This window comes from Notamacropus eugenii, chromosome 2 (genome assembly GCF_028372415.1).
Source record: "Notamacropus eugenii isolate mMacEug1 chromosome 2, mMacEug1.pri_v2, whole genome shotgun sequence".
NCBI classification, from domain to species: domain Eukaryota; kingdom Metazoa; phylum Chordata; class Mammalia; order Diprotodontia; family Macropodidae; genus Notamacropus; species Notamacropus eugenii.
The window spans coordinates 241,412,588-241,436,796 of NC_092873.1; the positions used below are offsets into that span (position 1 = coordinate 241,412,588).

Consider the following 24,209-nt stretch of genomic DNA (forward strand, 5'->3'; position numbering starts at 1 on the left):
GAGGTGGTGAGAGGGCAGAGGGAGGAGCAAAGCCTTTAAAAATATTTTACCTCTGGGTGATAAGATTAATTACATTTGTTAGAAATACAGCAAAACAAGAAAGCTACCTTGCCACATGTTTTGTAAGATTGCTTGCAGTTCTTAGGGAGACAGGGAAAAAGGGTCATCTTTGAAGAGGTGTCCCCAGAGTCAGCCCATAAGCTTGCAAGGAGAATTAAAACCCAGCCCCTTATCCTGGCTATTTGAAACTTGCAGAATATCTCTGTTGCAGATCTCTTGTTCCTTTCCCCCTCTCCCAAGTCTGTACTGCTTAGAATAGGAGAAGGACACATTTGTTCCTCTTAGCATGGTGTACTGTAAAGGACAGTGGATGTAGATTCAGAATAACTTCATTTAAGTTCCTGTTCTGTGAAAAACTAGTTATATTCTTTCATATAAATTATTTTAATCTTGCTGAGCTTCCACACCTGTATAACTTTCCTTCTCAGGGCTGTTGTGATGAAAATTGAAGTAGAAGCTATTATTATTGTCTTCACCCCAAAGGAACTCCTTTAAGGCATAGTAACCCCTCTATCCCCTGCTGCTCTCCTTCTATCTTCCACACACATACACACTCTCAGGGCCTATACAGACCAAGTCAGAGGCAGCTCAGGTTGGTACTTTGGTTTCCTTATTCTGTTCCGTTGTGTTTTAGTGAACCGGTTTTACATCCTAGTATTTCTCTTGTAGTACATATGCCCTCACTCTCTATACAATCTGATATATGCAGATCTTTTAAAGGCATTTCATGTCAGAAGTGGCCATTCTGTTCATTTGAAAACTCCTATTCCCCATCTTGGAAGACAGGCAACAAAGATGACATTACGTGTCCTTAGTTCCCTAATTCCTATTATCTTTTCTTTCTCTCTTGACTTGCTGCTGTTCTCAGACTACCAAAAGGAGCTAGATATTGTGAGAGATCTGAGAAATAATCCATAGATTACATGGAAAAGGGAAAAGGAGGTTGAGAAAAAAGAGGAGGTGCTTGGGTTTTTTTAAATCACTTCTACTCTGTTATTTAGAACTAACCGTGGGGGGAGAAATAGGAGAACACTGATTGCAAGATCCCCAGCATTCTATCCCAGGTCTCATTTCCGAAGAGATAGAGAGCAGAGAAATGCCTAGCAGGAACACTTTGTCCATTTTAGCCCTTGACTGGTTCTTAGCTTTTGAGCCAGAAGAGGAACTCAATAATAGAGCGACAAGAGGAAGACTCTTGTATTTCCCAAAGTCTCTTAATTTTATAGAACTCTGGGTTATGGACAGTAGCCAGTTGGGACAGAGAAAGGAGGTGGATAGGGAGTGAGCCAAAAAAAGTGCTCTCTGCAAACCTTCCATATTCTCACTTCTCCATTCTTCCCAACGGTCTTTTGCCAGCTGCCAATCCCCTTAGGCATCTTCTGCTCAAGGCAGGGAAGGCAACTAACAAACATTTAGTTAATGCATCAACAAGTATTTAGGAAGCATTTCTTTTGTATCTAGCACTGTATTAAATTCTGTGAGGGATAAAGAAATACTAAACTTAGTTACTGTCTTCAGGGAGTTTTTGCTTAATGCAGAGGTGAAAAGGACTGTAGAGATGACTTAGTCTGGCTGAGAGATAGTAAATTACTTTACCCAAGATTATATATAACAAAAGTTGCTGAACAGAGACTAGAAATCAGGTGTCTGAACTCAGTGCTGTTTCTCTAACTGTGGTACCCATTGTACCCAGAAATCACAGTGGGGATGAGTGGTCCAGGAAGGTTCCATCTGGCAAGAAGGAGGTAGGAAATATGCATTTATCAAGTACCTACTGTGTGTCAGGCACTGTGCTAAGTACAGTTATCTCATTTTGTCCTCACAACCACCTTGGGAGGTAAGTGCTATTATCCCTATTTTTGAGTTGAGCAAATAAAAGTTAAATGACTTGCCCAAAGTTACACAGCTAGTAAGTATCTGAACCAAAATTAAACTTGGGTTTTCTGGCTCTAGGTCCAACATTCTACCTACTGTCAAGGAAATTTGAATTAGATCTGAAGAATTGTGAAGACAGTCATTAGATAGAGTGGATGGTAAGGGCTTTCTAGGACTTTATCCCCAATGCTTAGCACAGTGCCTGGGACCTAGTAAGTGCTTAATAAATGTGTGTTGTCTGACTGGTAACCAATGAGAAGCTTTATAGGGGTTAGGCATCTTTGATGGTTGGGTTACAAGGGAATCTTCATAACATACTCCCCACTTACTGGGGAAATAGACCTGTGAGGAGAAAGAATGTGGTCTGATGTTACCAGAACTGGGAGCCAGGTCACCAGGGATCCATTCTTTGTTCTGTTACTGTGATTAAGGTGGGAAGTCTGCACCTCTCATGACTCTGTTTTCACACAGAAAAGAATCTTAGGACTACAGCGGGAGATTTGTGGGAAAAGAGATGAGGTAATATATGAGGGGTTTGGGGGTGTTTTTTTTTCCCAGAGACAACTAGTTTATCAGAGTGTCAGAGTCAATAAACATTTATTAAGCACCTACTATGTGCCAGGCACTAGGGATACAAAGAAAGGCAAAAGACAGTCTCTGGCCTCAAGGAGTTCACAATCTAATGGGAGAGATAAAACTTACAAAGAAACTGAAAAGTTTGGTTGGGGGAGGAGGTGGTGTATGATGAAGTCATGCTTCTGGGGTGGGAAATGATCCTAGAGAGGTATGAGTTTCAAAGTTTTCATCTTGAAGAAGGAGTACTTGGAGATGATAAAGTACAGGAAAGTAGCTTGATGGGAAATGATGAGAATTTCCTGGGTACAACTACCCTTAAATAGTGGAGGATCTGGAAGTTGCTTTCTAATATCCAGGGAGGGGCCCTTACGCTTTTTGGGATCTTTCCAAACTTTCCAGATAATTCCATTGTCCTTCTTTCCCTGGTGGATGTAACAATAAACCTAGGTCTCAACTGTTCTCAGCCTAGTAGTACTGAAGTTAATTTCTGTACTGTCACTCACCTGAAGGAAATTGACCACCTGATTCTGAACTTAATGCCCTATGCTTTCTGATACCATCTCTGCCTGGAAGGGGCCCTTCTTTACTTTAATCTACAGTGTCACCTGAATGTTTAACGCCTTCCAACAAGCAAGAAGCTCTCTAAGGGAACTGTGTGTTAGAAGAATAAATGGAATTTTTTAGCAGACCTGGAAGAGATTCTGTAGGCAGTTGACCAGATCACACAGGTGACTTGGGGACAATGCCCATATCAATAATAAGGTTTTTTTTTTTCTGTTAAAATATAATTGATTTTACCCTTTTACTTTACCACTTGATGTTTTCCATGGCCAGTGCCTACTGTTTCTTTTCCTGAAGAATTAATGATTTTAAGATATAAGGCTTGTGTGTAATTTACAAGACTTTTGCCTCTCTTATTCCTTTTCCTAAACCATTTTTTCCCATTTTCTCCATCCTCACCTTTTCCCATTTTTGCATGGAAATCACCAAATACCAGGATGTGTGTTGATTTAATTTGGAGGGCTGTATGAAGTTAACTCTTCAAAGAATTTCTCTACAATTTCATCCTCAGACATTGATGTTGGTGCACAGGTTGCAAATATTTTCATGGGGGTCTTTTTTGCAAATATTTATCATAAACTATACCTAAATTTCATCTTGTAGATTTTGCTGAATTAAGCCAATGGGGAGCAATGAGCCAAAGGAAGAGAAATAGACTTTTTGAGGTCAACCCTCCAGGATAGTACTCCATTCAGTGAGTCTGGAGTCTTTAGGGAGGATTTTGCCATAGATTATACATATTATGTTATATATCCTTGTATTTCATTTCAGCCTGTGACTTGTATTTCTTTATTGCAAAGCTGAGATTGGACAGCATCATTTCTTTAAATGATCTCTCCATGTTTTGTTGAATTTTGATTCAGAGGGTCTAGGTTCAAATTCTGTCAGTGATTACCTATGAACTTGGAAATCCCTGAGCCTCCATTTCTTTATTTGTTAAATGAGGAATTTGGATTAAATGGTTTCTGAAGTCCCTTCTATCTCTAGACTGCTGGCCTTATAGTAGCTCTGACTCAGTGACAAGTCAGAGCAACAGCACAGCATGTTAGTACTGGATGTCAAGTGAATCCCAGAATGCACTAATTAGCTAAGTGGCCATGGGCAAATCATGTAACCCCACTCTTTGTTTTTCCTCTTCTATAAAATGGGAATAATAATACCGTGATTACCGTGTCTGCCTAATAATACTTTTGCTAAGAAAAACCTTGTAAACCTTAAAACTTATATAAATGTGAACTGGTGTTGTTGTGGTCCTTTGAAGGAGTTCTTCATCTCTTGAATGAGAGCAGTGGAACTTCAGCTTTGTGGCACTGGACAGTACCAGAGACCTTTCTGTTTAGGGACCATTCAGTCCCTCTTTGTCTCAGACTCTGGTTTGTTTGGGTTTTTTTTTACAGTTTACTTATTTTTAGTTTTCAACATTCACTTCTGTAAGATTTTTACCTTTAAATTTTCTCCTTCCTTTTCTCCCCAACATGGCATGCAATCTGATATGATATAGACTCTACTTATATATTCATGTTAAACATTTTCACATTAGTCATGATGTAAAGAAGAATTAGAACTAATGGGAGGTGCCACAAGAAAGAAGAAACAAAACAACAAAAGAAAAGGAGAGCAAATAGTATGCCTTCCATCTGCATTCAGACTTCAAAGTTCTTCCTCTGGATATATTTAGCATTTTCCATCATGAGTCTTTTGGAGTTGTCTTAGATCCTTGCATTGCTGAGAAGAGCTAAGTCTATCAAAGTCAGTCATTGACTGTTACTGTGTTCAGTGTTCTCCTGGTTCTGCTTATTTCACTCAGCATCAGTTCTGTTTTTTAAAAGTGGTTAGGTTGAAGAGGGCAGGCTGTAAACTGTCAAGTTCTTAGTCATAAATATCATTGGGTTGTTGTTTTTAACAGAATCTTTCTAGCCATTCCTTTCCCATCATACATACACATTCCTACTGTCACAATTGGTCACAGTCAACAAATGTTTATTGTTCACTTACTTGTGGTATCATGGGAAGAGGCTTTTTTTGGTGGGGAAGGGAGAGCTTTTTCCATGTAAGAGACATTAGGGTAGGAAGGACATTTGCACCCCTTTATTACAACTGCTATATTCGAGAGATTCAGATACTTTAATGGATTTGGTTACTCCCTCAGCTGGTAGAGGTTGCAACACTTCACTCTATTTTCTTCCTAGATGGTAATTTTGTCCATTTCCTCCCATAATCCATAATCTTCCATCAAAACTCTACTCAACTCCCTGGAGACCTTTATGGGTCTTTTTACATATTATGGGGACCAGTATAGTGCCTGTAAATCATAATAATAAGTAGTTGTTGATAAAGAACCTAAGGGGAAGGTAGCATATGAAAACAAAGAATAGTGAATGTTGATCTTCAGGCAAAAAGTTTTGTGGATTTTATAAATTTGTGAAATTTTAAATAAGCTTTATAAAATTGTACCCAATTTCAGCAAAAATAGCTTCATTAAAAATGAAATATCAATTACTTCAACATTAATTTCAATGGTAAATGTTATACTTTTACCATTATCCTGAATTAGGATTTTGTAAAGCCTTTTATAGAATCAACAACTAGTGTCCTGTGATAGTTAACAAGCATTTTTCTCTCTTCCCTCCTTATTATGCAGTATTTTCATTCTACTCCAGTGTAAAACATTTGCTCTTAAAACAGACCCTAAAGGTCAACCTTTTGAAATCCAGGATGAGTCTTATGTAAGACTTCAAGAATAGTTTCAGGTTGGAAATTTATAGACTATTGAGAAGTTATCACAAGTAGTCATGTTTTCAATAAGATAATTAGCACATTTGGCTTCTTAACCCTGGGCAACATAACAGAATATACATATTTTTCCCAAAAGAAGTGTTCACAGCATATTTTCCTATATTTCAATTAACCATTAAGTCATATGATGATGAAACTGAATTTGATCTAGCATTTGGCTCTTTGTCTTTATTTGGTATACTACCAAATTAGATTACAGTTAACCACTCAGCAAGCATTTAAGTGCCTTTTTTCTAGGCACTGTGCTCAGTGCTGGGGATACATGGAAAGGCAAAAACATGAGCCCTGCCCTCAAAGAGCTCACATACTAATGAGGCGTACAACATGTAATAACTATATGTGTGCAAGATACATACAGAATAAATAAAGCATAATCTCACAGGGAAGGCATTGGGAGGTTTGAGGAGACCAGAAAAGGATTACAGAAAATGAGCTGAATCTTAAAGCCAGAAGACAAATTTTTAGGAGAAAACACTCCAGTCATGGAGTACAGCCATTCAAAAGGTCTGTATAGGGTCAGGAGACAAGAGTCATGTGTGAGGAACAGCAGGTTAGGCCAGGGAACTGTCATAGAGTATGTAAAGCAAAGCAGGTTCTAGTTTTTAAAGAGCTTGTAAATGTCAGCTAGGATTCTCTTTTGGATCCTGGAGGCAATAGGGAGCCCCTGGAATTTATGAAGAGTTTGACTTTGGCTATCATAAGATCATAGAAGCTTAGATATAGAGCTGGAAGGAACTTGAAAGGTAGTCACATCCAACCCCTCCTTTTGCAGATGAGAAAATCAGTCACACCACCTTGAAGTGTCTTAAGTCAGGATTGGAACTCAGGTCTTCTTTATTCCAGGTCTATCATATCACTTTATCCACTGCACCACCTAGCTGCAGAGGAGTGTAGTAAATCATCCACATCAGGAAAATGGAGCAGATTAAAGTTTCTCCAGTTGATCAGCATTGGGATTGGATCATGAGTGCCCATTGCACTTCAGTGGTGGGCAAGAGAGCAAGTTTGCGTTTGAAGTTTTTCCAGCATCAAAACTTTTCCCATTGCTTTTGCTACTAACTAGTAAAAAACCTGACTGTCAAAACTCCCTTTTTCGTCGGGCTTTCCATTTTACATTTGATAAGTAATTAAAAATAAAATCCTTCTTCAGGCAAGGCAGCACAACATTGTTACCTCTTGATTCAGTGAATTAGCCTTCAAAGGAGGATATGCAATGTGTACTCAAAATGTTTAGACACTTAATTGCAGATTTTACATGGTTTGGGACCTACAGTGGCTAAAACAAATCTTGACCTATCTCGGTCAATAATAATAATCCCAAGTAATATTTTCATCAATTATAGTCTAGAATATGTTCCTTTAGTTAGCATGGAATGTATCATGTCTAGCAAGGATGATAAAAAAGCTCTCTAGCTAAGATTTCAACCAGAAATGATCTTTGATATTAATATGACCTGGTTTTTCTCTCTTAGCTATTTAAATACTATTGTAAATTACCTAAGTGTACATGAAATATATTATTGTCTTTCTTCATTTAAAGTCATCCATCTCTGAAAAAGGGTAATTTTGGAGCAGGCATTGAATGTGGTGTTGAAAGGGGATGTGATAGATGTTTGAAGATGTTAGAATTCTGTCTGAAATGGAAGTGACTTATGTGAGTAACATTGAATCCTCAAAGCTATATCTGTGAAATTAAGTTTTGTTGGGTTCTGTCAAGCTGAAAAGGTTTCAAGTATAACCCTAATAACAGACCATGGCTCTATATTATGAAAACCAGTCTAGCAAGTGGTGAAAAAGCTTTTCACTGGAAAGTTGACCGCCAAGTGATGAATTATTTTAGCCACAGTGATCCATGAAATGGACAAAATGCAGAATGACCCTGGCAGTAGGGTGTAGCAAAAGGAATACTATGTGAATTTGGAGACAGAAAACTTTGGTTCAAATTTTAGCTCTCTTATTTAATAACTGTGAAAGTTTGGCAGAATCACTTTATAGTCTCTGGATCTCAGTTTCCTTATCTGTAAAATTAGGTGGTTGAAGTATATGGTCTATGACTCTTCTGCTTCTAATTCAGTAACAGTCCTGTGTACTTCCCTTCCCCTCTGCAGTGATGTTGGTGTAATAATAGAAAGGTAGGCCAAGGATACTGAGAATGTCATAACTCTTAGGCTATCTGCAAACATTAATTTAATGATTAAAACTGATAATTTACAGTCCAAATACCTAGAAGTGGATGCACTACTGATGGAACCATATTCCTACTGATGTTGTTGCTGTAAATGAAAAAGAATGTATAAAAAGTTATACTTCAAGGGAGAGTTCACAGGTTCTCTTCAGGGGGTAAAGAAATGTAATTCAATAAGCATTTATTAAATGCCATGTGTAAGACACTGAGTATAGAAGCAAAAGGAAAATCTCTGCCCTCAAGGAGTTTTACATTCTGTTGGGTTATATTCTTAACTCATTCACATTCTTAACTTTACAAAGTACAAGGTAATCTAGAGAGGGAGAAAGAATTCTTCTAAGGTATGGTGCATGAACTGCACCTCAAGGAAAGCTTAAGAGTATATTTCAAGCACTGGGGACATTACCTTTGCAGAAGCATGGAGGTAGGAAATTGATTATTGAATTCGGGAAACAGCAAATGCACCACTTTCCCTGTATGTAAAGTGTGAAATAAGTCTGGAAAGTAAGGCTGGAGCCAGACTGGGAAGGACTTTAGAAGACAAACTGAGGAGTTTAATTTCATCCTAGAGAGTGTAGGGCACCACTGAAGATTCTGAGCAGAAGAGTGACATGATCAGAAGTGTGCTTTAAAAGGCTGACTGTCAGCTGGGTGGAGGATGGATTGAAGAAGAAATGCAGACCACTGGAGAGTTTGTTTTAAGGTGAAAAGAGAGGGCCTCTATTTTCTCAAAGTCAGGAGGTGAAGTCTCTTTGAAAGGAGTGACAAAGGAAACTTGAGGAAAGGAGAAAAGATTTACCACAGTTGCTACTGTTGGCAGAGTTGGTTTCATTGGGCTCCAAAAGGCAAAAAACACTTGCATAGCTCAGTCAGTCATTTTCAGTTCTCATGATGATTATAAGCAAATATAATCCTCTGAAGACAATTCCAGCTCATGTTCTAGCATCCATTATGGAATATGAAGTAGCAGGGAAATTCTATGAAGAGTTCAATAAGCTCCTCCTAACTAAATCAACATATCCCTTAGTATTTGGTAAATACGTTAGGGAAATGGGCACAGGAGCAAACTATGGAAACTGTGTTAAAAAATTGAGTTTTTAGATGTTTCAGAAATATAAAGAATAACAGCTTATGGGCTGTTCCAGACATCTCATCAGTATATGTCATGGTTTCCTTAAGAAGAGATTCAAAAGGCACTAGAAAAAGAAAACAAAAGATATCCATTGTCCCCAAAACATCTGTCAACTTCAAAGAGAACATCTTTCTGAAAAATTTCTAAAGACAATAAAGAGAAACATTTCTGATGAAAAGGAAAAGCAGAAACCACCTGAAAGAGCAGGTGTTGATGTCCAAGGAACTTACCAAGTTACCAACAAAATTAGATTTTGTGTATACTAAAGTAGAAGTAAGCATGCGCGAGGGGGCAGGGGGAGAAGACTGGCATGGAAATGGCACAGTAGTATGAAAATAATGCCAAGAGTACTGAAACAATTGAGGCTAATGAGGAAATCTGAGAACAAAAATGGTAGATTTACAAAGCTGTATTGGAGGAAAGAAGATCAAAGAAAGGATAACACCAATGCTCAGAGTGGGTTGAACAATGAAAACTGACAATGGAGGGAAGGCAATTGCCCAGTTTTCAGTTTTGTTTCTCTTTTCTCTGCCAACAAGAACAACCTTTGGATTGGAAAGAATAAAACAACAGTGACTAATAGGGAGTTGAGACACAAGATAAATAAAGGTAATAGAGGACACCTTAGTACCTTTAATGATCTAGCTACTTTCAGTAAATTCTTGTATCCTGCCCTACTGAAAGAATTTATTATTGAGTCACTGTCAGTGACATTTTAAAAAATGGCTGAGCATGTCAGTACAGGACCAAAGAAGGGTCATGACTTTGTAAAAAGGAAAGAGAATAGTCTTCAAGCTACAAGCCACTGAGCTTTTACTTTGATTCCTGGAAGAATTCTACACTAAGAAGGTCCCATCAGACACTGGACTTCAGAATTCTTGGGGGGCACGTTGCTCAGTGCTACACACCTTCCCCCAGACCAGGATAGCCCTAGTGCCCAAGGACTTCGAAGACCCTAGCAATCTGTCCTAGGACAGCATAGAAGGTTCAATACTGTCTCAATCTAAAAAATTCAGAAGAGTTCAACCCCAGGAAGTAGAGTTAAGTCTATATTAAGTGCTTTACTCTGCTCTACATCTGCTGCTGTGCCTGCTTTCAGCTCCACAAAACAAGATGCTTCTGGACCAGGTACCCCCTTCCCTGCTTCCTATTGTGTTCTATCTCCCTACATTATATTGTAAGCTCCTTAAAGGTAAGGACTGCCTTTCTTTTTATTGACTATATTTAACACAGTGTTTAGCACAGTGCCTGGCACATTGTATTTAATAAATGTTTATTGGATTGAATTGCCTGTTGTGTACCCAAAGCACTGAGGAGACAAAAAAAAAGACAGTCACTGCCTTCAAGGAGCTGTGAGGGAGATAACATGAAAGTAAATAAGATACACACACAAAATAGAAGATAATCTTCGAGGGATTGCACCTACTTTAACAAAGACTGGGAAAAGCTTCTTGTAGAAGGTGGGGTTTTAGCTGAAATCTAAAGGAAGCCAGTTATTTAAGGAAAGACAGAAGATAAGGAAGAGAGGCCCAAGCATGAGGAACAGCCAGTGAAAAGCACAGTGTCTTTTGTGAGGAATATGTCAAGGTGGAAGAATATGTAGAGAGGAATGAGATGTGAGGACATGGGAAAAGTAGGAAAGGGCCAGGATTCAAAGTCAAACAGGATTTGATATTTGATCCTGGAGGTAATAGGGGTCAATGGAATTGAGAGGTGGAGAATATAGGTGACAGTCATGCCTGACAAAGTCATCACTTTGATTAACTGAGTTGAGAATGGAGGCAAGTCAGGGAGACTAACCAGTAGGCTGTAGCAGTATCAGAGGAGAGAAAGGGGCATAAACAAGAATGTTTATTAAGTTAGCATCTAGGTGTCACAGTGAATGAGGGGAGGGGAGGCTATAGTCAGGAAGACTTGAGTAACATATCCTGCCTCAGATTCTTAGTAACTATATGAACCACTTAGCCTATTTCTGTCCCAGTTTTCTCTTATGTAAAATAGCGATGATAATAATGGGGGGGAAGGGGGGAGTCAGGGAGGAGAAATCAAAGGTATCTGTATTCATGAAAAAATACTCTATCACTATTGATTAGAGAAAGGCAACTTAAAATAACTATGAGGTACCTACTTATACCTATCAGAAAAGAGAAATGCTGGAGGGGATGAGGGAAAATAGGCACATTAATGAATTGTTGGTGGAGGAGGGGACTAATCCAACCATTCTGGAGAATAATTTAGAACTGTGCTCAAAGGACTATAAAACTGCATACCCTTTGATCCAGCAGTACTACTCCTAGGTCTATACCCTAGAGAGATCAAAGGAAAAGACCTATATGTGCAAAAATATTTATAGCAGCTCTTTTTGTGGTGGCAAAGAATTGGAAATTGAAGGAATGCTTATCAGTTGGGGAATGACTGAATAAGTTGTGGCTTATGGCTGTGATGGAGTACTGTTGTGCTATAAGAAGTTATGAGGTGGGTAGTTTTTTGGGGGGGAGGGAACATGGCAAGACCTATGTGAACTGATGCAAAGTAAAGTGAGAAGAACCAGGAGATTATTGTTGTGTATACTTTGGACAGTATTGTAATGATGAACAACTGTGAAAGACTTAGCTACTCTGATCAATTAATAATCCAAGACAATTCCAAAAGATGTGTGATGAAAAAAGTGCTATCTAGTTCCATAGAGAGAACTGATGAACATGAGTGTAAGTTGAAGTATAATTTTTATGCTTTCCTTTCTTTTTGGCAATATGGCTAAGATGGAAATGTGTTACATGATTTTACATGTATAATTGATATCATTGTTTGTCTTCTCAGTAAGTAGGGTAGAGATGAAAGGAAGGGAGGTACTATGGAATTCAAAATTTAGTAAATTAGAAAACTTACCCTCCCCCCCCCCCAAAAAACAAAGAAAATCCTTCCTGCCTATTAATGGAGAGGGGAAACCTTATTTTGACTGATAATACTCACAACTGGAAGTGTCCAGTCCCTTTGTAATGTATTGAATTCAAATAAAAGAAGTGGTTCTTGATGAAACAGTCTTTTAAAACATGAGATTGTGAACTTGTGGTATACTGTAATCTCCTTGAGGACAAGAATTATTTCACATTTGTCCCTATATCTACAATGCTGAGGACATAGCAAGTACCAGAGCTGTAGGGAGATTACGGACTTATGCCAGCTTGATAAATTTAGAGAGTAATTATCTGCTATAGTCAGTCAGAACTTAGAAACGATGAATCTCACTACTTCACAAGAGTAATTAGTTAAAATAGGAAGATAATGGATGATATGTCTTTCTATTCCTAGTTGATCTAATGCTAGCATCTCCTTCCTCCCAAAACCTAAATGACACATCTCCCCAGTGTGCCTTTTATACTACTTTGTTCAGTTGTAAAAATGTTTAATTAATGCTCTGGTAGGCATTTATTAAATTCATGTTGAATGTAAGTGAATTATATGGCAGAAGGTGTTTACAGTTGTGACTAATTTCAGTGCTTAATAAGAATGGTGGTTCATATTTTAAATATTACAAAGCCAAAACTTGTGATAATAAACATATTTTATACTTAAAAACAAAAATTGTATCTTTTTGTAAAAAAAAGTAAAGTATTTTTAGAGTATGGGAAAAAAAACAGAGCCCACCAAAAGGAAATAGAATAATAGAACTTTTAAGTAACCTAGTGATCACCAGTTAGATGTTGGATTTGTTTGAGTTTTCTGACAACTAAAGTAAAAAAAGAAAACACATAGAGTTACACTTTTCATTTTCTGACAAAATTAAACATACGATCAATTTAGAGACACCTTTTTTCAGGAAATAAGTTCAGAGAATTAAGTGGAACTGCTAAGAACGTCTCACTGGTCAAATAATTTAGCAAAGTAATTTGATGTCCTTTGAAAGATATAGGAAAATAACGTGAACAGCAGTTTGTTATTTTTGAAGGCCTGTTGGTTCAACTCTTTAGAACATATGAGCACCTAGGAATTCCTTATTAATAGCGAATATCTACCATCAGAGTACAAAGGAGTACAAAAAGACCATTCAGGCTATCAAAGAAAACTACTTTGGAAAAATTCAGTATTTTAAGCTAAAATAACTTCATATTTAAAATAAAATTTATTATTTAAACACCTATCCTTCAGTATTGAAATATTTGTTCCAGAACTACAATTTATTCCAAAATTAGGAATTCATTAAAAAAAATTTTTTTTCTTTCTTTTCTCTACAGAAAATGCTTGGACAGAAGAGATGAATACTATTTTCACTAAGGCCTAGAACTGCCTATTGAACAACAGTCCTGATTAGGCAGTACACGAATGGCCCAAGGAAGCCACCAAATTGATTTTCAGGTTTTACATGACCTGCGACAAAAATTTCCTGAGGTACCTGAAGTTGTTGTGTCCAGGTGCATGTTACAGGTCAGTGTTCATTTTTTTCTGTAGATACAGATATACTTTTTATATTGATTTTAAGCAGTAAAAGAAATCACCACATCATCATCCTGTTGTTTTACAATTCAGATTCATAGTATTGGACATGTTCCTATCCTGAATCTGTCTCCCATTAATTGACCATAGACAGATCACTTAGATTTTATTTGTATATTTTTCTCAGCTTTTAAAATGACTTTGGACTAAGAGATTTTTAAGGTTTCTTCTACCTCCAAAAATCACTGATCACTATTAAACAGGAGGAAGAAATCTACTTCCATTTGTCTTATTTCCCAAGCATAAACTCATCAATTTTAATCATTTATTGGATTTGTGATCCCATCAGTTGGATAGATAACGCTGTCATCAGATAAATCTTTTACTGGAAAAAAGTATGTCAGTTACATAGCAAGATCAGCACCTCACTGGGAGTGGAAGGCACAGACTTACCTAGGCCTGGCCCAGTATCCTCTGCCACAACCCTTAGGGAGTAAGACTCTCTCTTTTGACTCTTGGCATTTTCTCTGACTTTCCCATGCTTAGAGTGCTCTCCTTCCTCATATCTGCCTAATGACTTCCTTTAAGTCCTAACTAAAATCTCCTGTTTTACAGGAAGCTTTTCCCACCCCTTCTTAATTCTAGTGCCTTAACTCTATTAATTGTTTCCTATTTATCCTATATATAACTTGCTTGTTTATATTTGTTTGCATGCCATTTCCCTCATTAGTTTGTAAACTCCAAGGGTGGCAAGGACTGTTTTTTGCCTCTTTTTGTATCCCCATGGGCTTAGCACAATTTACATAGTGAGTGCTTAATATTTCTTTCTTCATTATAAGCTTCAGTATTCATCTGCCACCTACTTTGGTCCTTCTGGCTTCTCCTTTTTTTCCTCTCTATCTGTATATATCACCAGCCATGTAAGAAAATTATCTCTAACTCCTACCTCTGGTTCTTTCATCCCCTTCTCCTCAGTCCATTTCCATTCATCTCACACTCCATCTCTACCTATCCCTTCCTCTGTGACCTCTCACATTCATCTACTAGCCTCACCCCCACCCCTACTCCACCCTCCACACCATTCCAGCTGTCTATCATTGTTTCTATCTTAACCACTTGGTCCTGGAGGTAGAATCTTGTTCCTTGCTTCCCACTCCCACTTCAGCCAACACTCAGCAACCTTTTCATTTTTAAAGCTCACAAAGTCAAAATTTTCCACCCAGTCCAAACAGTGATGACAATTATATACTTAGACTTCCCCAGGTCCTTCTCTCTTCTTTTTCTAGGATTTCAGCACCTAATTTACCTTTTTTTCTATCCTCCTTAACTCCTATTCTTACACAAGAAGACATCAGTATCCAGATTGATAGTCCCCAAATCTCCCATTTCCTCAGCCTCCTTAAATCCTATTTCCTTTTCTTCTATTCTACTTCAGCCAAACTTAAGGATCAACACACTTGTTCTCATCATTACCCGAAAGAGTTCTGCTTCCTTAATTAGAAACTCTGACTCTTCCATCTGACCATAACCTATCACCATACCATTTTCCCCTGCTGAGGTACTCTTGAATAGAGCTGAAGGAAGGCTCACAAGTTACACAACTTGAACTGAGCCCTCACTATATCTAGACAGGTCTTTAATTCATCCCTAATTGATTTCCATATCTCAACCCCTTCAGAAGCTGCTCTAAACCTTTATTCTTCCTCAAGCCTTCTTACACGTCCTGCTCTGCCCTCCTCTTTTGACAGAGAATGTAGCCTTATTTCGCTGAAAAAAAATTGAGGCCATTCTCCATGAGTTCCTTCTTGTCCTTTCCTCTTATCCTCAGAATTCCCTTACACAATCTCTTATTTTATTCTCTTTTCCCTCACAGTCTCTGACAAAAAAGTGTTTCTTTGCCAAGGCCAACCCTTCTACATATACATTTGATCTCCTCCCATCTGCTCCAGGAGGTTTCATCCCGCTACTCAAATCTTCAGCCTTGATTGAGCAGAGGAAAGTTAGTTAACCTGTGAATGGCAGTGGACAAAACAGGATGGATCATAGTCCATATTGTTATTTGTATTTTCTTTAGTGAAATGCATAATATACCATTAAACTACTTGTACATCTTCAATTTTTTATTGATTAGTAATTTGCCAGAAAACCTCAGATTCTTTAATACCTAGACATCGTTTTGCCTCCCAAACTGATTTAATTAGAAACCCCTAGGTTTAATATAAAGAGAGCTGGCCTTAAAGTCAAGAAGATGTGGAAAGTTCCATTCTGATTATTGACCTTCTTGTGACCTGGAACAACTTCTCAGTGCCTCAGGCAAATCACAAAGACTAAATTATAGAGTAGGTGACAGTATTCTCTGAAGGAGGGAGTTTCCTCACCCAGACCTCCCTCTGTGGACACAGATCCGTTTGAAAAAAAAGTTTCACCACAATGTTTTTAAGCTCATTAGTTAAGCATCTGTTATGTTCTACACACCATGTTAGTTAAGTGTTGAGTATACAAAGAAAGGTAAAAGACCTCAGGGAACGCCCAGTCTAATGGAGGGAAATCACATATAAGCAGCTATGTCCAAACAAGGTATATACAGCATAAATAAGAATATAAACTTATAAATAAATAAGAATAAGATATACTGGATAAATAAGAAATCAACAGAGGGAAGGCACTAGAATTAAAAGGGACTGAGAAAGACTTTTCCTGTAGCAGTTGGGACTTGAAAAAAGCCAGATCACAGAGAACATTGCAGGCATGGGGAATAGTCGGTGAAAATGCCCAGAATCAGGAAATAATGGGGTGTCTTGTTCAAGGAACAGCAAAGAGACTAGTTATCAATCAGAGTATTTGTCAGGGGTGAGGGGAGACTTTGAGGGAGGGGCCTGAAGATAAAATACTAGAAAGGTGGGAGAAGGGGGTGGGACTAAGTTATTAAAGGCTTTGAATACCAGAGGATTTTATGTTTGATTCTAGAGATGGTAGGGAGTCATTGAAGTTCATTTACTTTATCTAGGTCATGAAAACCTAGAGAGAAGAGAATATCAGAGAAGAGAGTGATCAGTAGAACGGATGAGGAAATTTGGTAGTTCAGAGGTCATTGATAATTGTAGAGAAAGCAGTTTCAGTTTGACTGGAGACATGGTCACATTTGTATGTAGTAGGGGGACACAGTCAGTGAGCAGAAAGATTGAAGATAAATGAAAGTGGGAATGATAGAACAGTCTGCTAGAAGAGATGGGATGGGATGGGATGGAATCAAATCCAATCCCTTATGAATACTGAGGGGTCAACCTTGGCAAGAAGTGACATCCATCATGTGAGACAGGTGAAGGTGGATATAGAGGCTGAAAGTATCTAGGTGATAGGAGAATAGGGAGCTCTTGGCATCCAGCTTCATTTTTTTCAGTTTTTTTCCTCAGGTTGTTTTTCAGGTTCTTAGTTGAGAGGGTACGGGGAGGGGAAGCCATGGGAGATTTGAAAAGGGATGAAAAGCTTTGGAAGAGCCACTGCAGTGAATGTTCAGTGTGAACATTAGCTGCTAAGGGTTCTATAAATTTGTGTCTGGCCTGGGATGAGCCTGCATAAGGTACTTCTGCAAAATCCACATTGGACATGTCAGTTCTGGGGACTGTAATTGGATTTTAATGTATCCAGGCAGTTAAGTGTCAAGGACTTGTTATTGTGAAATTCAAAATTTAAATGAAACATCCAAAATAAATTGTATTTTATTTAGTTGTCATTATGTCAATTACATCTAATCCTAAAGAGTTCAATAGACATATAACTAATTTCTGATCATCTTATACTTCAGAGCATATTAAAACCATTTTTCCCAATTTTGTAAGAGTTAAAATTAAGAGCTAAAAGAAAAAAAGCTGACATTTGTATAACCTATAATGCATTTACTTGTGGTTCACTTGATTACCAAATGATTAAATTAACTTTTTATTATTTGTTGTTATGATAAATTAGTGCTCACATTTAAAGAAAACTTACTATGAAAGAAATAAAAAGTTTTGAATATGAGTGATTCTTGACTTCTCAAAATACCTGTCTGTATCCCAAGTAATTTTCAAAAATAGCATATTGCAAATATGTTTTTATGACGTCAGCCCTAACTAGGATAAAAGTCTTTAATTAGTTGATCTTGTTACAATGGAGTATGAAAAGTTAAGCCCAGGTACATATGCTTCAGTATTTTTCAGTTAGGGTTAGATTCTACCTTCTTATATGTAGGCTTAGAATATTGAAAAGGAATTCTTGTGATAGGTAGGAAATACTGCTTGGGATAAATACAAAGCTAGAAATCATACAGTCATTATGTATTTTTCCCCCAATGATAATGACATTTTTTTGTAGAACATTTGCATTTTTAACTTAAAACTTTGATCATTTTTATTACTGCTTTGTGAGTCATTTTTCCTTTCAAGTGATAATAGAAGTTGTATTTTAAGAAAAACTTTTTATGTAGTAATGGCAAAATGTTAAGTCAGTGGGGAAATTATTTGTGTCAAAATTTGTTTTACAACTAGCTTTTAACGAGGACAAAAGATATAAATAATCTAAAAGTAGGGTAGTTATAAAATAATTCTTGCTTGGCTTGTTGATACTTTAATGTGAATGATTATTCTGATAAAGTTGCCCTATAAAGACTTATTCCAGTGAAACTCAATCCCTACTGAATTATTTATATTTTAGTGATCCATAATTATTTATGAGTCCCTACAAGTACACATTTTTGCATCTAGCTTTATTTTTCCATACACTTAGAATCTGCCTTTTGACCACTGCATATCTTATTAAATCCTCTGCCATAAGTTAAAGACCAAACCATCTCATTTACCTATCCTTTAATACAATATTTTAAGTTAAAAATGCAAATGCTCTACAAAACTTAATTAGATAAATACAAAAATACTTTTTTTAAGTTTTTAGTAAAGAATTACCAATAGACTGTAGTTATAGAGTATATAATGACATGATGTTTACATAGACCCTTAACTTTATTCACTTGCACTTAGTGTATTTGGGCCAAAGTGGGAAATTCTAGCTATCTACGTACAGTCAGTGAATCATTCACTAATGAAAATATTTTTCAATTACAACAAAATTCCACACAATTTAAAACAATAAAATACCTTCCTTCACAGTATTATGCATAACAAATAGGACCATTATTAAGTTTCCTTAAAATCAGTATTAAGAGAGTATAAAGGTCTTACAGATATTTTGAACGAACCTATCCAAAAAAATTTTTAAATCTGGAAAGCAGAACCCTTTGACATATATCCATAGGTTTATGTGGCAGATTTTCAAGTACTTCAGCTGCAGCTAATATTATGTAATTTGTATATTGAATTTTTAATGTTTAGAATTTTTTTTAAAAAAATTATTCTATTTATTCAAGGGAAGAGAGAATAAGCATTTATGTAGTGCCTTCTTTGTGCCAGACACTGTGCTAAATGCTTTTTACAAATACTACTTCATCTAATCCTCACATGAACTTTTTTCTTTTCCTTTCTCACTGAATTTTATGGAACTATTTTTGCTCTTACCCTAACAAATACCTGCTACCGGTTAAATACATGCCCTTTCATATTTCCTATCAAAAAGTAAGTAGAATATTGCAGGTTCTTTACTTGTTAAAATGGCTTTTTGGGTCCCACTTTAACTTGAAAACAAATCTAAAATGTAGATAAGGGAGGAAGCAGAATCCATCAAAGAGTTCTGTGGCCAACAAAATGTGACTGTTGTTTTATACTGTGTTGGGCATAAGAATAGAAGCTAAATTGTATATTTAGGAAGTGGTGTCCCCAAAGCTCAGGTTTAATCATGTCATTCTTCTGTTCAAATAAACTCCAGTCATTCCTTGTAATCTCTAGTATCAAATGCAGATTCTTCTGTTTCATGGATAGAGTCCTTCATAACCTGACTACAAACTACTTTTACTATTCTTTACCCACCTCCACACGTTCCAAAGTCCAAACAAATTGGCTTTCTTGATGTCAGACAAAACATTCCTTGTCTGTCCCCACCTCTATGTCCCATCTTCACCTGGTTAGTATCCGTACTTTACTCTTGAGGGTCAGCTCAGACTCTTCCCTTCCACTTGAATCTTTCCCAGGCTTCCCAGCTGCTAGTGTTTCCCCCTCCCAAATTACCTTTTGCTTATTTTGTATACATTTTGAGTCTATAAATATATGTATGTGTTGTCTATTCTCATAGAATGTAAGCTCCTTGAGAGCATCAACTTTTGTTTTTGTATTGCCATAGAATAGGCCTTAAATAAATGTTTATTGATTGATGTAATAGCACTGTACTTCTAGCCAATTAGGTATTAACTGTATACATATTGAGTGAATTCAGTGATGTTAATTTATGTTTTCATATATTCCACTTTCACTTTTTATTTCGGTTATATTTATTGTTTCTCTTAAAGTAGAATAGAAAAGTTTCTTTTAGTTGTTAATAGTCTGTACAAATTCATAATAACTAGCTATTTTATTCTTTTTTTTCCTCTTGGCCAATGCTGAATATATTGTATTTAGAAATAGACTGCCACCTCATCAGTCTTAAATTCTCTCACTGAGTGGAGAACTCAGCTTTTTTTATGCCAATAATTATATTGCTGCTTTTAATTAATCAACAAATACTTTTCAAGCATCTGTTTGCCAAGCCCTTGGATACAGAGACAAACCTGGAAACCTTTCATGTCCATAAGATAACTTAATAAGATGTTTGGTTAACTACCATATAGTAGTTCATAATTTTAGAGCTGCTTAAGAACTTGGAAGTCATCTGCAACGTGTTATTTCATTCTATCTATTAATATTTTAGTAGTAATAATAAAATATATAAGTATGAGTTTTGGGTGATTGACATCAAACTATTTTGTTTGTTTTCTAGAATAATAATAACCTGGATGCCTGTTGTGCTGTTCTATCACAAGAGAGTACAAAGTATCTTTATGGTGAAGGAGACTTGAATTTTTCGGATGATTCTGGAATTGCTGGTCTACGAAATCACATGACTTCTCTCAACTTGGATTTGCAATCACAAAATGTATATCACCATGGAAGGGAAGGAAGTAGAATGAATGGAAGCAGGACTCTAACTCACAGTATCAGTGATGGACACCTCCAGGGTGGTCAGTCCAACAGTGAATTATTTCAACAGGAGCCACAGACAGCACCAGCTCAAGTTCCACAGGGCTTTAATGTTTTTGGAATGCCCAACATATCTGGTGCTTCAAATTCAACACCACACCTTGGATTTCACTTAGGCAGCAAAGGAGTATCTAATCTTTCTCAACAAACTCCCAGATTCAATCCCATTATGGTAACTTTAGCCCCAAATATTCAGACTGGTCGCAATACTCCTACATCTTTGCACATACATGGTGTACCTCCACCTGGACTTAACAGTCCACAGGGAAATTCTATCTACATTAGGCCTTACATCACAACTCCTAGTGGTACAACTCGGCAAATGCCTCAACATCCTGGATGGGTGTCTCAGTTTAATCCTATGCACCCTCAACAAGTCTACCAGCCTTCACAACCTAGTCCCTGGACTACTTATCCTGCGTCTAATCCAGTGTCACATACCTCAGCACAACAGACAAACCAGCAAGGCCATCAGACCTCTCATGTCTATATGCCTATCAGTTCACCAACTACGCCTCAACCACCAACAATTCATTCATCTGGTAGCTCACAGTCTTCTGCCCATAGCCAATTTAACATTCAGAATATCTCAACAGGACCTCGCAAAAACCAAATTGAAATCAAACTTGAACCCCCACAAAGAAACAATTCTTCAAAACTGCGTTCCTCTGGACCTCGAACCTCTAATAATCCCTCCTCTGTCAATAGCCATACATTAACTCGAAGTCAGCCCACTGTTTACATAGCTGCCAGCCCCCCAAGTACAGATGAGTTGATGTCCCGCAGTCAGCCCAAGGTCTATATTTCTGCTAATGCTGCCACAGGAGATGAACAGGTTATGCGGAACCAGCCCACACTCTTCATATCAACGAACTCTGGAGCATCTGCTGCTTCCAGGAATATGTCTGGGCAAGTAAGCATGGGCCCTGCCTTTATTCATCACCACCCACCCAAGAGCCGGGCAGTAGGCAACAACACCACTGCAACTTCTCCTCGAGTGGTGGTCACTCAACCTAATACTAAATATACTTTTAAAATAACAGTTTCTCCAAATAAGCCCCCTGCTGTTTCACCAGGGGTGGTGTCCCCAACCTTTGAACTTACAAATCTTCTAAACCACCCTGATCATTATGTAGAAACAGAGGCTATTCAACACCTCACTGACCCTGTTTTAGCACATATGGATAGGATCAGTGAGGCCCGGAAACTGAGTATGGGATCTGATGATGCTGCCTACACGCAAGGTAATACTAATACTGAAAGCAAATTATTTTCCATTGGACCTGAATTTTCTTTTAAATTAATAAATTTGTCAGTGTTCTTGTTTCCTGTAATAATGGTAAAGCAACAAACATGTCCTGTCCCTGGATCTATGAGACCAGTCATTTGAATTTTTATATATAATAATCTCTGTCATGAAGTTCAGATGACATAAGTAATAACAGCTTGAGAAGAACCAATTTTATTTTCATTCTGTTTGCAGCATGTCCGAGGAGAAGTTTTACTGTTTCATGATAACCTGTAGTTGTTCGGTTTTTTGTATAAAATTGCTGTGAAATTCTTTATTTGCAACCAACACTCAAAATGGGAAAGAGATTGTGGTTTCATCCACCTTCTGTTATAACAATGTTTAGAGAAGTTATCAAGGAATGGGTCTATTTACTTTTTTCATCATAGGATTTTTTTTCCTTATTAAGTATGATATTTAAGAAGTTAAATTTCTAGGATAATTAGAGTTCTCAGCTTTAAAATTACTTTAATTGTTCGCTAACTTGTCCTGTTTAGTAATAAAAGACAGACAAGAACAAACTCTACTTTTATTTTAATCTACTGATACACAGTATTGTTATCCTAGTGGCAAATTATTTCTTTATTAACTTAGGGCAGAGTATTGATCCTGTGTTACTATGTTTGCTGTGAAACTTTTTAAAAACAAAACAGACATTGTACATTTTCTACACATATCTGCCTGTGCCTTCAATCCTTAATATGAACTGTATCACTTTAAGAGATGAAGAAAGAAGAAAAGTGTGTCTGTTTGCTTTCATTTTAATGCAAGGTACCAATTTGGCAGCAAAAAGGAATGAAACTTTTCATTTCCATAAAGGTAATTGTAGTTAGAATTATGTGATGACCTTGCTCCATACCTTGCTTGCTCTGTAACCATTTATCTGCCCTGAGTTGTCATGATTCTCTGGTAAGTTTGCTGGAAAGGTCTGGCTATATTTTCAGATTTTGTGAGTTTTACAGTAGGGATTGTGCTCAGTGAGACCTGTTTACTCATTTTCCAGTACTTTGTGACAGATAGTCACACCAGAAATATTTATCCCCTCCTAACCCCCAGGAATCCATGGGTTTAAGTATCTCATGACTAATTTCATTTATCTCCTTAAAATTTTCACCTTTTTCCAAACTAGAATTTTTTTTTACTCAAGCACACATGTATCAGAATATTTTTTCTTTTGTTTTGGCAAATGATTCTTAAGTAGACACCAGTCTTTTGTGAACATAGAAACAAAAAAATACTAAGTCTCATTGCTGTAGGGCATGCCATGTTATTTAAGGGCAGCTAGGTGATAGTGGACAGAGTACTGGATCTGGAGTCAGAGATTTGAGTTCAAGTCCAGTCCCAGGCATTTACTGGTGAGGAAACCTGAGGGAGTCATTTAACCTCTGCCTGCTTGAGTTTCCACATCAGTACAATGAGGTTAATAATAGCACCTCCCTCTCATGAGGATCAAATGAGATTTTTGTAAAGCATTTTGCAAACCTTAAAATGTTTCAAATGTTAGCTATTCTATACATATATTTTTCCCCTATTTTCTGATACTTTCTTTAAAATAAACTTCAAAACAGATGAAGTTAGGAGAACATGATTATTTTGGGGCAGCTAGATGGCACAGTAGATGGAGTTCTGGGCCTGGAGTTCAAATCTGGGTCTCAGACGCTTCCTAGCTATGTGATCCTGGGCAAGTAACTTAACCTTTTTTGCCTCAGTTTCCTCTTCTGTAAACTTAGCTGGAGAAGGAAGTGGCAAACCACTCCAGTATCTAAGCCTAGAAAAACCCAAATGAAGTCATAAAGAGTCAGATGTGTCTGAAAACAACTGAACAGCCACTTGATGATTTTGGTCCTACTCCTACTTCACTATTCCAAACCTTTGTTATTCTTTTAACATGTTTGCTCTTATAGAAATTGAATTTTAGAACCTGGGGTGGGATCGGGGGCGGGGATGGGGAGGAGAAGAGCTATGAAATCATACAGGCCAACCCCATTTATAGATATGGAAGCTGATTCCCAGAGAAATTAAATGAGTCACTTTAAATCATTTAGCTGTTTAGTGATAACTAGTACTAGAAACCAGACTTCTGGACTTCCTTATCCAGTTCTATTTCTACTTTTCCATGCTAACTCTCATTTACAAAAGAAT

The 24,209-nt window shown here is 37.2% G+C and overlaps 1 protein-coding gene across 3 annotated transcripts in view; it reads left to right on the forward strand.

The window, feature by feature from the left end:
- The window catches only part of TAB2 (TGF-beta activated kinase 1 (MAP3K7) binding protein 2), a 125,337-nt gene that overhangs the window by 80,708 nt on the left and 20,420 nt on the right, over positions 1 to 24,209 (forward strand). For 2 of the 3 annotated variants that reach the window (XM_072643673.1, XM_072643674.1), the window contains exons 2-3: positions 13,421 to 13,610; positions 20,520 to 22,023. In XM_072643673.1, coding sequence (XP_072499774.1) covers positions 13,509 to 13,610; positions 20,520 to 22,023 — 1,606 coding nt within the window. In that variant the 5' untranslated portion in view covers positions 13,421 to 13,508. The remainder of the gene's footprint in view (positions 1 to 13,420; positions 13,611 to 20,519; positions 22,024 to 24,209) is intronic. The other variant, XM_072643675.1, reaches the window with a different exon arrangement.